Source organism: Gymnoscopelus microlampas (genome assembly GCF_963454915.1).
Source record: "Gymnoscopelus microlampas genome assembly, chromosome: 15".
Taxonomy (NCBI): Eukaryota; Metazoa; Chordata; class Actinopteri; order Myctophiformes; family Myctophidae; genus Gymnoscopelus; species Gymnoscopelus microlampas.
This window is the reverse complement of record NC_139952.1, coordinates 15760737-15774676: the sequence shown is the minus strand read 5'-3', so window position 1 is coordinate 15774676 and position 13940 is coordinate 15760737. Positions and strand designations below refer to the sequence as shown.

The 13940-nt window shown below is 44.0% G+C and overlaps 1 protein-coding gene across 1 annotated transcript in view; it reads right to left on the bottom strand.

The window, feature by feature from the left end:
• Positions 1 to 4932: 4932 nt before the first annotated feature.
• Positions 4933 to 13940, bottom strand: part of epha10 (EPH receptor A10) — a gene marked incomplete at both ends in the record, with an annotated part of 192236 nt that continues 183228 nt past the window's right edge. Inside the window, 7 exons of the mRNA XM_084080360.1 lie at positions 4933 to 5047; positions 6422 to 6586; positions 7029 to 7219; positions 10379 to 10531; positions 11140 to 11226; positions 11832 to 11948; positions 13050 to 13111. Of these exons, the coding sequence (XP_083936486.1) occupies positions 4933 to 5047; positions 6422 to 6586; positions 7029 to 7219; positions 10379 to 10531; positions 11140 to 11226; positions 11832 to 11948; positions 13050 to 13111 (890 nt within the window). The remainder of the gene's footprint in view (positions 5048 to 6421; positions 6587 to 7028; positions 7220 to 10378; positions 10532 to 11139; positions 11227 to 11831; positions 11949 to 13049; positions 13112 to 13940) is intronic.

Here is a 13940-nt window from a genome sequence, read left to right as displayed (position 1 = left end):
CAATAATTTCCCATGCGCTCACTGCTGGTCTGATGGTGGGCGTCTTGCTGTATAATAAACCAGTAAGTAATATAACCTCAGCCCCAGAGACAGCAGCTTAATAAGTTCACATGATAGATGATGGAGAAAGAGAGCGAGTTGGATGAGAGAGAGAGAGACAGAGACACACAGGGAGAGAGACAGACAGAAAAAGAGACCGAGAGAGAGAGGGGTAGAGAGGGAGAGAGGGGTAGAGAGGGAGAGAGGGAGAGAGGGAGAGAGGGAGAGAGGGAGAGAGAGAGAGAGAGATGCCCTGAACCCTAGAAGTAGGTTAGGAGATGTAATTGAAAGTGAAATTTGACTGCAAATGGATATAGTATAGCCTTATAATGCTGCACTGGATAGGTAATAAGTACAAGGGGGAAGAGAGGTAGCCTTAAGGTTAGAAAAATGAGCTTATGATAAAAAGGTCAACCGGTCACCAAATCCCCCGGCTGGAAGGGAAGTTTGAGATAAACAGAAAATTGGAGGAATGGAGGGTTGCTGTTAACAGCCCCCTTGGGCTTTAAGAATTCCCTCTAACCACTTATAAAGCCTGATTTATACTTTGTGGTACGATGGTGTTTTGTGGCGACAACGGCCGATCTACAAGAGTTTGTAGATCAGCTATTTTCGCCATGCGACACTGGCATACTTGAGGTGTATAAATTAAGCATATTATACTCTAGGCCTAGGCTATTCTTTGTGAATTGTCACCTTCTGTGCAGGCAGAAAAAGGGATTCCAGGGTTAAAGTGGTTAAAAGAAAATGTACTCTTGGGCAAAGCACCTGATCCAATATAAATGTTCTGCACACAATATGAGGCAAGCAAGTGAAGCAACGAGAAGTATTTGGGAACACAGTAAGTCTCAACGTAATGTGTGTGTGTGTGTGTGTGTGTGTGTGTGTGTGTGTGTGTGTGTGTGTGTGTGTGTGTGTGTGTGTGTGTGTGTGTGTGTGTGTGTGTGTGTGTCAGTGTGTCCCTGAAAAGAAACACAAAAACAAACCACTGGTTGCCTGGGAACAGGGCCTGCCACAGAGGTGTCTAATCAGAACTTAACCATTGATAGGGATAGCTATGAGTTCCCAGAAGCTATGAGTGACAGTCTGCAAGATATGGTGTATGGGACTGACTTCCGTATTGGGCCAAGAGGTTACCCTACAAGATGGGTGGATGCAGGATGCTTACTAGACGCTGTCTGTTCTGGACGCTGGCCCAGAACAGACAGGAGTGGAGATCCTTTGTTGCTGCCCTACATGCCAGCCGGTATAAAGGGCAGTAAGTAAGGATGCTTACTATGAAGCAAGTTGGAGGTTCTTGAAGGTAGATACTTGGAGGTAGGTATTGAAGAACCTTGAGAATGAACATGTGTTGGAGAGTTGTGGGAATTTGCAGGAAGTCACCACTTAAGCTCTATATACTTTGTCGTACAACGAATAGCAGAAATAGCCGATCTACGTGCTCACATGTTGTGATCTTGGAGATCTGCCATTTTCGCTATTTTTGAACATTTCGGAACCTTTGGGAATTTTCCCCAAACATTCCCAAAACATGGTCACAAGGTTGAAAGTGGTTAAAAGGAAGTTGATTTGAGGTATTATGTTTTGTCCCAATTCCCCCTAATTCCTGCATTGAACATGTGCTCAATGATTCAGTCGTGGATTTAAAAGTCAGAGGGTTGGTCAAAGTCTGTAATTTTAATTCATTTTGGGAGCATGTTGGAGATAGTTCAGCGAGATTACCCATGAAATGACACATTAATCCCACAAGATTACCTTTCTTATCTTAACCATTAGCAGCGGCATCCAACTTAGAAGGCCATTACGTTAGCAGAGTAAGTCATATTACGTTAGCTATTAACACTAATCCTCTTTGGATGCCGAGGGAAGAAAAAACTAACCCCACTGAACACAAATGAAGTCCCACTGAATGGAATAACAACGCCAAGCAATCATTTGCTTCTATTGGAGATTTTTTAATAACACATTTCAATATTGCAACAGCCATCAGGTTTTCTCTTCTAACAGGTAAAAATCATCAAAAAACTAACAAAAAAAAGAACGTTTTTTTTTTACGTTTTATATTCCAAACACCAGAGTTTCTTGCCTATGGCCCTAAATTCAAACAAATAAAACCCATACACAGTGAGCAGATATTATATTCAACACAGTTCTTCAAACAAATTATAAAAATAGATTTAGCATTTTCAAATACATATGTACAGTATTAAACATATATCATAATGGTCACAGTAACAGAGAGAGGGGGCAGAGACGGAAATACAGTTTCATTGTTATAGTGACAGGGTCCAGAACGTAGTTTGTCTACATAAGTGCATATGGCATTCAGTATGTGTGTGTGTGTGTGTGTGTGTGTGTGTGTGTGTGTGTGTGTGTGTGTGTGTGTGTGTGTGTGTGTGTGTGTGTGTGTGTGTGTGTGTGTACGCACACGCATGCTTGTGTGTGCATGTGTATGGGGGGGGGGGGGACTTTATAAAGGGATGATCAGAATGCATCTTCAGATAGCATCTATAAAGGACATCATATGGGTTTATTACATGTTGATGCAATATATATAGAGAGAGAGAGAGAGAGAGAGAGAGAGAGAGAGAGAGAGAGAGAGAGAGAGAGAAATAAAAAGAGAGAGAGAGAGAGAGAGAGAGAGAGAGAGAGAGAGAGAGAGAGAGAGAGAGAGAGAACAATCACAAATCATGTCTTTTTCCCAAACTAAATAATCTATTCCATCTGAATGTTTAAACTGAATGCATGTGCCATCTATTGTGAAGCTGTATGTGCATGGGAATCAATTAAATCAGGTCCTAAAAATAATATGAAAAACAGGTTACTACAATTCATCATGTGAAATAATGTGAAGGACCAGGGTTCTGCACAAGGAGCATTCTGGGATTTGTAAGAAAAAGGAAGTAAAACAGTATTGTGCAACCACATTTCATGGTCATGGTACGCAACATAACAGCAACAAAAAATAAATAAAATAAATAATCACCATATTCCAAGAGCAACAAAAGAACAACACTCTATATTCTGTAATACTGCATCAGTGGTGCAACACACATACTAACTGTACTGTTTATCCAGTATAGCCAGCAATGGACCAAATATTATGTTCCAAACTATTGTACTGTATCATTTATTCCAGTGTTCTGCACATACTGTATGTATACCGGTATGCATTTCAGAGCCCTCTACAGACTTTCCCCCTGTTTCTGTACATAAAGAAACTAATATTTCAAAACACAGGAAAGCACCATTGTATGAAAAACCAAACAAATACAAGGGAGGAGAAATTCTATGTTTTAGCATCGTTTTTAAATACCAGACTAAATCTGACATTTTTTAATCTTGCCAAACTGTTTCTGTGGAGAGGTTTGTGGTTAAGAGTCTGTGATCATAAATAAAGTGAATAATTAGGATATACACATATCCTCATATCCTTATCCTGTATTGTGTACAGTGGCCACAATAACAAGAGTACTTTTGGACAGGAGGGTTATGTTAGCGAGACGCTACACAGTAATACAGATATCCTGGCTGAAGGATAAATTAGCTGTTATAAACACAGGGGAAACACAAGGAGAGTACCAAGGGAGAAAACAGCGAGACCGACCGAAAGAAAAACGGAAAGATGCCTTGATATGAGTTAGCTAAACATACTAAGTGACGTACAACACATAAATGAACAGTCAACCACATCATTCTGTGACCCTTTGCTTTCCAATTTACAGCAGTACTCTGCAGCCTTCATTTCACCAATGCTAGCTCAAAAATCAACGTTTATTCCTGAAGGTAAAGCATCAACCCTCACCATTGGTGTCATCACATTCACACCTTAAGATTCAAGGCCGTGTTCCGACGACAAAAATGACGTTTTGCTAATCGCGCGGCCAGTGAGCGGGGAGTCCTCTCCTCAGAGTTGTGGTGTAGTTCATGTTCACCAGTTGCACTGGAGGATAGAGGAAGCCCGGCCTGATGGCCACGGATGCTGCAAGGAATTCTGAGCCACCGATCAATATCCGACAACAAGCACAGAAGACCATAATAGGACCATAAGATAGCTAGAGAGATTTTGCCTTTTAAGGGGGGGGGGGTTATCCATATTTACTGCTCCTTTCACCCCCCGATCTGATGAAACCATGACCACGGATAGCACAGTCTTTGTAATACTGTCATAATAACATCTCTGACACTGAGGGTTTCATTCCAGTCCGAGATTCTCATCACCTGTTTCAGGAGCAAGTGGGAATGAGGTTTTCTGTTCCCCATCGAAAACCACACTTCAGTAAGTGCTGTATGTCTCTGTTCTGTGATGAGCTTCACAGAAAGCTACCTTAGTCCTGGTTTACTGCTGGCTTAAAGGGAAATTCTACCCACACTTGTCTTTGTGCCTTCAAGCACTAATCCAGAGCCAGTTATCATTGGAGCTTACAGTGGTACCCTTGTACCTTTCCAACTGCTCAGCAGGTGGGCTTCGGAAAAAAGCCAGTCCCCTCTATAGAAAGTTATTTCATTTCTCTTGAAGCGCTAATCCAGAACCAGCGACGGAGCTGGCATTTATTAAAGGTCAAAGTGCACACAGAGGTCACTAAAGGTCGTATGACATCACTCTTCTGCAAATCCCCCAGTCAGTCATGGAGAGAGAGAGGGGAAGACTGTCTGTATCCCAAAGGGACTTCAGAGAGTAAGAAAGGAAGGAAGTAATGGAAGGGAGGAGAGGGCTATGATGGAGGAGCGAGAGAAGGAGTGAAGTGGAGGAGTGTAGCAGTGGTGTCAACAGATCTGCCGATCATTCCTTTAGTGTGGAAGACCTCTCTCCTGCTTTCCTTCTGTCTGTCTGTCCATCCATCCATTCATCTGCACAGCATGTACAGCACACTGTAAGTGTATGTGTGTGTGTTAGACCTGTACACCACGGCCGTGCATCTGTATGACCTGGGCTCTAAGGGTCTGGATGGCAGCCAGAATCAGCTTCTGATGCTCGAGGGAAGTGATGCCAAGGCTCATGACGTCTCTGAAGACACACAAATCAAACATTATATGAAGAAGTTTAAGCACTTGTGTGAGTGTTGTGTAAGTTCATCTGTACACCCACCCCACAGTAGAAATTAGTATGTTCATTGCGTTTTGCATATAGCACAGATTTGTTGATTTTTAATTTTTGTCAAATGTGTGCAAATTATTAAATATAATCAATCAGTCTGAGTAAAGAAGATCTTTACAGGAACTGAGAAAACAAACTAACTGATAATCCTGTTGATGGCCTGTGTATTTTCCCTGGTGACACAATCATTCTGAACGTGATCGAAAACATTGTCAGCCGACATTTTAATTTAGCCAATCAATTACATTTAGCTGTACCCATGTGTGGGTCCTCACGAATGCCCACTATAAGATGGTACCGTTTCTGTGCTCTGTGTCTCAGAGGTGGGCAGTGGATAGCTCGGAAATGTATCGCCAATGACATCGGCAGGGATTGCAAACTAACATTCCAGGAAGGGGACTGCTGTAGTTTCTATTAGCTTGAAATGCCCACTGGTGACGCCTTCGGTTGGTAACATTTTCAAGCAATCCACAGCCCGTCTGAGACAAAGGGCAAATGGACAGAAACGGTACCGTCTAAACTATAATGACCATTTGCAAAGGCTGATATATGGAGATAAATGGTGCAGTGTGTTAAAGTGCTCCTTTAATAAGGGTGAACTCAGTGAGAAAAGGACAAAAAGGTTTCATCGTGACACTTATCAGAGTTCCAAGCAAGTACAATCTCGGGGGAGATATACAGCCAGGCATACAGTGCTGATCAACTCCGTAATATGGAGCTTTAATATTTAACAATATTAATATTTAATGTTATTACATGGCATGTCTTATCTCAGACTTATTCATCTACGGTATTAAAATGTATTCCCACAGCCCGGGCCTGTCTCTTCATTTACACCAGCAGCGGACTTTAGTCGCTGTATTCTGACTAGCGACGTTCATTGTCAATAGAGAGGAGCGGCCGCCGCTTTTCCCATTGAAACAGGAGGGGGAGCCAGCGAGCCACCAAGTTGAGAAAAGCTCAACTTTTTGCTCAAGATTGAGCAACTACATGGCTTGTTTCTCACCTAAAATGTATAAATCCTTTTACAAACATGCTGCCAGAGATGCGCATCATCTGTTCTCATCCTGCCCGTCTCTGAGCTCCCCGGCCGAGCGCAGCTGCTGGCTTTGATCTGCTCGGACCACTGGAGCTCTCACCCGGAGCACAACTTGCTTATTTATGAGGGTGTCACTCATAACCTTGGACATGCCCAATTGATTGCATTTTTGCGAATGTATGCACTGTGAACATTCGGTCGATGCTCTGCTGGTGTGAATTCGGCGTAAATCCGGCTTAACTCACTGTACGGTCATCCGCGCCACAGACTCCAGGTAGCAGTATCCGGCGGCGGTGAAGTTGTCCTTGTAGCGGCCCATGTCCACCGCGTCCAGCCACTCGCCCACTGAGTTGAAGGCTGGGAACGAGGGAAGGGTCCTCTCCGACAGGGTGATTGATGAACTCAGTGTCCTGGGAGGGGAAGAGCAAGAACGAGGGCATGGGGTGGAGAGAGGGGGCGAAAGATAGGGGGGAGGGGGGGGAGAGAGAGAGAGAGAGAGAGAGAGAGAGAGAGAGAGAGAGGGAGGAAGACATAAACATTTAGTAAATCTGATCAAGTGCTTGCCATTGTTTCCTCCCAGAAATGTCTTTTGAAAAAGCAATAAGATTCTCAATCAAAATCCAATATTTAGGAAAGTCTTTGACACCAGGCAGCTGCTCCCCTGGGCGGAAGACTACTTTCCGAACACAGGCATGTACTGTAACAATATAATATGGACCCAAAGACCCGACGTGAACTTCAGCAGGCCTTGATTCAACCTCAGTGGCATCTATTAACTTATATATCTGGCCTTTCGCTGGCCGCAGCCAACTTCTCCTTGTTATCGATCCTCTTTCCCCGGCTCTATTTTACCTGCGTGCCAGAGTGGAGGAACCGATGGCATCAGGTGAGCGGATGCTCTTGCTGAGGGCTGAGTGGATCTGGCTGAAGGTGGGTCTCTCCGTTCTCTCTTTCTGCCAGCAGTCCAGCATCAACTGATGAAGATGGGGTGGGCAGTTCACCGGAGCCGGCAGCCGGAAACCATCTTCTATGGCCTTGATCACCTGCAGGAGAGCGGGGGAGGAGAGGAGGGAGGGAGGGATACAGAGTGTGTTTTGGTTGGTGGTTTGAAATGCGATCCGTCCGACACTAGGACACTGAAGCCTGATTTATGCTTTGTCGTACGACAAAATATAAGTTAAGCAAATACCCATGCCGATGTTGTTACATCGTTACCACAGCAACCAAGGCAGATAGGTCACCGATATCTGAATACGCAATTCCGATCGGATCACTTGCAAATAACAATGTGGACAGTCAGTCCTGTTGAGAAACAAATTTGCCAGCGGTCTGAACAAAGCCTAAGAGGTCTAGTGATCTTTGAATATTTTCTCAACATCAGACTATTAAGACTCCGCTCTGGACAATGGAGCAGAGGGCAAAGTACGCAATTCACAACGTGTCTTCCCCTCCCTGGGGGTGACTGGAGGTTCCCTAAGGAAGCTGTTTCATTTCTGTGACGTGCAGCAGAGCACAAAGTGCGACAGGCTGTGAGATGCGATGAAAAGATTTGTTGTGCGCTGAAGCAATTTTGTCTTTAGAGAAAAGAGCTTAAACAACGGAAAAAGATGAATGGATGCATTCCTGCAACACAATAAGAAGAGTACCTAAAAGGGAGATTGTTGAGGGCAAATTGTAATCTTTATCGTATTCTTAAACTTGGTATTGTGGCTGCAGTTTTGCGAATTTGAATAATAACAAAAAAGTTATCATCCATTATATGTAAACGCAAATTATGTGAATCTGTAGAACCGAAAAAACAACATCCCTGGAATCTGAAGAAAGAAAAAAAGGAGGTCTGTACTCAAATTTAAATAAGGCCCTAATGTTTACAGTATATCAGTTGAGGGAAATGCATTTGTTTTTCACTTGATGTGACCTTGATGTGACATAACTTATATTATGCACTCTGGCAAATTTCATCTGCATTGCTGCGTCCTCATATTTTAGGGCAGGATTAGTCTGAACTAAGTTTAATCAAATTTTAAGGTCGCCGTGTTGTAGCTGGACGTGACGTTGGCTTCAGCTACAAAATAACCGAGGCTTGACTCCTTGCTCAATAGTGTTACATTAACAAGGTTGCTTGTATGAAATAAAATTCAGCTGCAATAAAAACAAGAAAAGACAACAACACTGTTGCTGCTGAATGCAGCATTATATATTAGATCGGAACTACCAGTGCACAGTACCAAGAACTGCTTGCTATACATTTTATTGTCAAGAAAGTGATTTCTCTGCAGGACAACGGATATGGTTATTAAATAACACATGGCATGCTGTATGAATTCGATCGCAGTCAAGAAAAAGCTAAACAATACCGGAACACCAATAACACCCACGCTGAAAAGCCTTCACATAAAGCCTTTTCACAAGGTTGAAACGGAACGGGAATACTGACACCTTAAGAAGATGAATTATCTCGACGTAACATTTTCTTTCCTCCATGAAACAGCACTGCACCTCAAACAGCACATAACCTGAAGATGTCCCTGTAGACTCTCAATGTTCCCTGCTCAAACCATTGTTGTCCCCATTCAAACACCATTCACAATAACACTTCACAAGAGATATACCCTCAATATGTCTAGGCACACGCGGTTATGTCCTTCTGCTGAATCACTTGAGGAGCACAATCTCCTGAAAACAGAACACAAAGTCAAACGAATAATCAGGGGGAATGCATCCATCACCAGACCTATTTCCTAAAACCCTCTCTCTACGTTTTCCCTTCGTTGTCCACCCTCCCCTCCCTCTCTGTCCTACTGCACCTGAAGTTCCAATCTCAGCGAACAGCGCTCATAAAGTGCTTTTTCAGCTTTTGACATTTTCCATTTAATCAAAGCTGGGAGGTAAAGGGTACGTTGGATCACAGGTGGGCTGGCTGTGCCTGCCAACGGAACTGCTGTTATGGTATTATGTAGCCATTAAAAATGGATTAATATCCCAGGTGCTCTACAAGTGGGACCTTTGGCCTCTCGTTTGAAAAGTTTGGTAAATGTGAACTGGAGGGAGCAGAAAGTTTCTGATCATTTGGTCATGTCTACCAAAGTAAGGATGCTAAAGAAAAAAGGCTACTGCGGCGCAAGACACGTGCATGTTCATTTTCCACGTTCGGTTTAAAAATGGAACGTGCTAATCCATTTCATTTGAACAATACAACTCTCTGCATGAAGGATGGAATATGCTGGGTGTAATTTTAGACGGCATTAACATGATCAAGCGGGGAGGCTTAATGAACTGTGTGAACTTTTAACATCATCACTATCTAACTTTAATACTTTTTTAATGGCCGTTGTCTTCTCCAACTACGATCAAAAGAAAATAGCCCAGAACAAATAATCGGCTCTCTCTCTCTTCCTCCGCAGCCTAATATAATGCTTTTCAACTTTAAATTCCCCTTCCTTTAAAAACAAAATGTAAAAACAACAACCCTTTTCAAGGACAAGGAGTTGACGTGACCATAGGAATATAAAATGCCTGGCCGCCCCATGTTGTTAATAATAGGTTTCACCCTAAACCTGGCAGTACCTTATCGACTAAATGATCTCTGCAGACCTCAAATAGCAACACTTTACATTTCCTGAAAGAGATGGAATTATCTGTAAGGATTTGGACCCTTTTAAGAGCACCCTGCTGCTAGGGGAGAAGCTGGGACCAATAGAAAAAGGGGACAATCTATCTTTAAGAGAAACAGGATTGGTCATGGAGCTGATGTGGACTTAAAGAGGAGACTTAGGCCCAGGCGAAGCTTTAAGAGGCACCGTGACTTGGCTTTCTTTTAATAAGATCCCAGCCGGGCCATGGACACAGAGTTCACAGAGATGGAGAGAGGGATGCCTGCCACAGAGAACGGCAGTACGGCACACAGAGGGAGGCAAAAGCCAAATTCTGAAAGAGCAAAGATGAAATAAAGAGAGAGAAGCAAGGCATAAGAGAGAATGCAGAGAGACAGAAATGGGCAGTACCCCCGCACAGCTCCACACACACACACACACACACACACACACACACACACACACACACACACACACACACACACACACACACACACACACACACACACACACACACATACACACACACACACACACACACACACACGCGCGCACACACATGCGCACGCACGCATACACACGCGCACGCACGCATACACGCACACTTACATCCTGGTTGCCCATATCCCAGTATGGTCTCTCTCCATAGGACATGACCTCCCACATGACGATGCCAAAACTCCAGACATCTGAGGCTGAGGAGAAGCGATGGTACTGGATGGCCTCTGGAGCTGTCCACAGCACCACACTCTTCCCTCCATGCTGGGGAGAGAGAGAGCAAGAGAGGGAGAGAGAGAGAGAGAGAGGGAGAGGGGGAGGGAGAGAGAGAGGGAGGGAGGGGGCGTCATAAGACATTGCTTTGATTTTTCTATCTCTTACTTTGACTTATTAAACATTTTCTCATGCATCAAAAGAAACTTGGGAGGTCTGAATGCTGAACATCTTCAGCGGAGACATCAAACAAGCGCACCCAGCCACATCCCCCCCAAAAAAGAGACACTTCCTTTGATAAAAGCTGGCCTGCATTAAGACTGGAAAATAACAAATTCTGCTGCTGAATTACATTTTTAAGTTTTTCAGCCTGGGAGCTAGTGTTCATACAATGTGATGTATTTTCCCGACCCAAGCTCATTAAAATAAAACCGTCACTTTTGTTATGTGCAAAATGATCACATGTATTATCCATATAGTTTCAGAAAACAGGATATTTAATATTAAAAGTCAGGAACATTCCTCAAAAAGAAGTTCCGAGTTGAATCCCCAACAAAACTGCAATACCCACAGATCAGATACCTGACAAACACATACATGCTGATGTTTGACTCATAAAGCTGCTACTACTGAGTAGTATTACCATGCTCTACCCTTACCAGTGTGGTGTAGATGGCTTCTATCTTGTCATCCTGCAGGGGTCTGAAGCCTGACACCTTGCAGCCCAGATTGGAGTTTACAAGCACCTGGAGTGTGAGGAAGCAACAGGTCAGATTAGGAGCGGGACCCCTGAGAGCCCCCCACATACATACATACCGTACTGTACTGTACGTACACATCTAAACATGGAGGTGACAAACGGTTTAAACAGCATAATCTAACAAGCTGTCAAAGCAATTGGGAGTTTTGATAGCTTTCAAAAATGTAGCCCTGGCTTTTTAAGCAACCAAAAAGCACAGGGTGAAGTCAGCATCTGGATGTGGATGTAGCTTTTTGTTGGGGGAGTTTAGGGGCAAAGCAATGATGCAGAACAGAAGAATAACCAGATTGTTCATGAAAGTTGTTTTGAGTCCACCGTTTGTCCTCTGAGTGAAAGAAAACTGGGCTCACTGACAAGCACGGATAGCACATTTCTGCACACTGACAATAAACAACACATGCATGTGTGTCACACACACACACACACGCGCACACACACACACACACACACACACACACACACACACACACACACACACACACACACACACACACACACACACACACACACACACACACACACACACACACACACACACACACACACACATACGTTTATAGCACTTTATCCTCTCCTCATCTTCTCTCTCACCTTGTGTGCCGCTAGCCGTCGATGTACAAAGCCCATCTCAGTGAGGTACTTCATCCCCGAGGCCACTCCAGCCAGCATGTCCATCAGCTGCATTATGCTCAACTGACCTTCATGTTTCTGAGGGGAGAATGGGAGAGAGAGGAGAGGAGAGAAGAGAAGAGAAGAGAAGAGAAGAGAAGAGAAGAGAAGAGAAGAGAAGAGAAGAGAAGAGAAGAGAAGAGAAGAGAAGAGAAGAGAAGAGAAGAGAAGAGAAGAGAAGAGAAGAGAAGAGAAGAGAAGAGAAGAGAAGAGAAGAGAAGAGAATTAACCCATTTAGACCTGAGTCCAGTTTTTGAAAAAAATATTTAGATTATTTTATTTTTTAAAATATATATTCAAAGATTTCCAAAAATAGCAGATCTACAAGCTCATAGCGTGGCACTCGGTGCCGCGCCATGAGCTTGTATATCTGCTATTTTTGAATAGCCAAAGAAATCTTAAAATGACACACAGAATGACACCAGCGTTCCTGGTCTTAATGGGTTAAGAGAGGGCATGGGGCGTCTGCTGGCCTAGCGGTCCAGGCGCATACCACATAAGCTGGTAATCCAGCATGACAGCGTGTCGCGGGTTCGACTCCCATTCCCGACGACCTTTGCTGTATGTCTCCCCCCCATCTCTCTCCCCATTTCCTGTCAGCCTACTGTCCTGTCCAAATAAAGGCATAAAAGCCCCAAAAAATATCTTTAAAAAAAAAGAGAGGGCAAAAAAGAAAGAAAAAAATAGGTGATAAAAACAGGTAAAGACGGGATGTAAGGCAGTGATCAAAGAAAAGCACTGTCTCTCTGGTACTAAACAGCTGTATAATTCTGTGCTCACCGATCTGAATCTCTTGGAGAATAAAAACAAACAGACCATTAATTCATATCATTATAAACCCTGCTGAGATGGTTCAGTGCGGCACAATAACAATTTATAGGAGCTTACAGCGTCTTAGAGGGAAAACGCTCCATTTGTGCAGTTAATTATGCGCATTTCCTTTATTACTTTAATATGCAGCGAGATTTCAGCGGGTGCATGTTGATAATCTCACAGCAGAACACCCAAGATTATTGTAACTAATACGCCATTAGTGAAGCAGCCGTAAAATACGGTTATTTGTGATGACTCTTATTAGACAACGTGAAGGACTCACACCCGCGTGTGCACACACAGCACAAATATTATTCAAAAACTCACCCTGAGGAAGGAATCCAAGGCCCCATTGGACATGCTCTCTACCACTATCATCATTGTGTTACCTAGAGAGAGAGAGGGGGGGGGGAGAAAGAGTGGAGGCAGGGGGGAGTAAAGGGGAGGGAGGGAGAGAGAGAGAGAGAGAGAGAGAGAGAGAGAGAGAGAGAGGGAGGGAGAGAGAGAGGGGTAGGGTTATACGAGTCTAGCCCTGTTGGCAGCAGGGGAGGCATTGTGCAGTGCCATCCTTCACCCAGTGAACTGTGGAGGAGCTGGGAGAACCTGTACGCTGCTCTGGCTGTCTCAGCAAGTTTAATGACCCTCTAAACACGCACACACGCACACGCACACACACACACACACACACACACACACACACACACACACACACACACACACACACACACACACACACACACACACACGCGCGCGCGCACGCACACACACACACACACACACACACACACACACGCACAAGCTTGCATACGGTCATGCATGCACTCTCAAACACATCGTACACCCACACACACACACAAACATTCTCTCTGTGCCCAGGCACAGATGGCGAGGGTCCAGCAGTGCTATGAAATTCACAGCAGAGAAAGAAAAACACTGCAGAAGACAGAGGAGAGAGAGAGAACAAGGAGAGGAGGATTGGTGGCTGGTTGGAGGACACAGGTAGAGAGAGAGGTGGAAACATTTACCTTTTGGAAATGCTATATAATCCCTTTTTCCTAGGAAGAGACATGTTTGTCATGGTGCTGTACAAGAACAAAAGAAAAAGCCATTTTGGGACTGTAATGTCCACATAATCCATGGCTTGGTAAGGTCACTACTGGGTATTCTCTCTAATGGAAGGGTTATGCCTGATTCATACTTGGTTGTGTGCCATGTCGC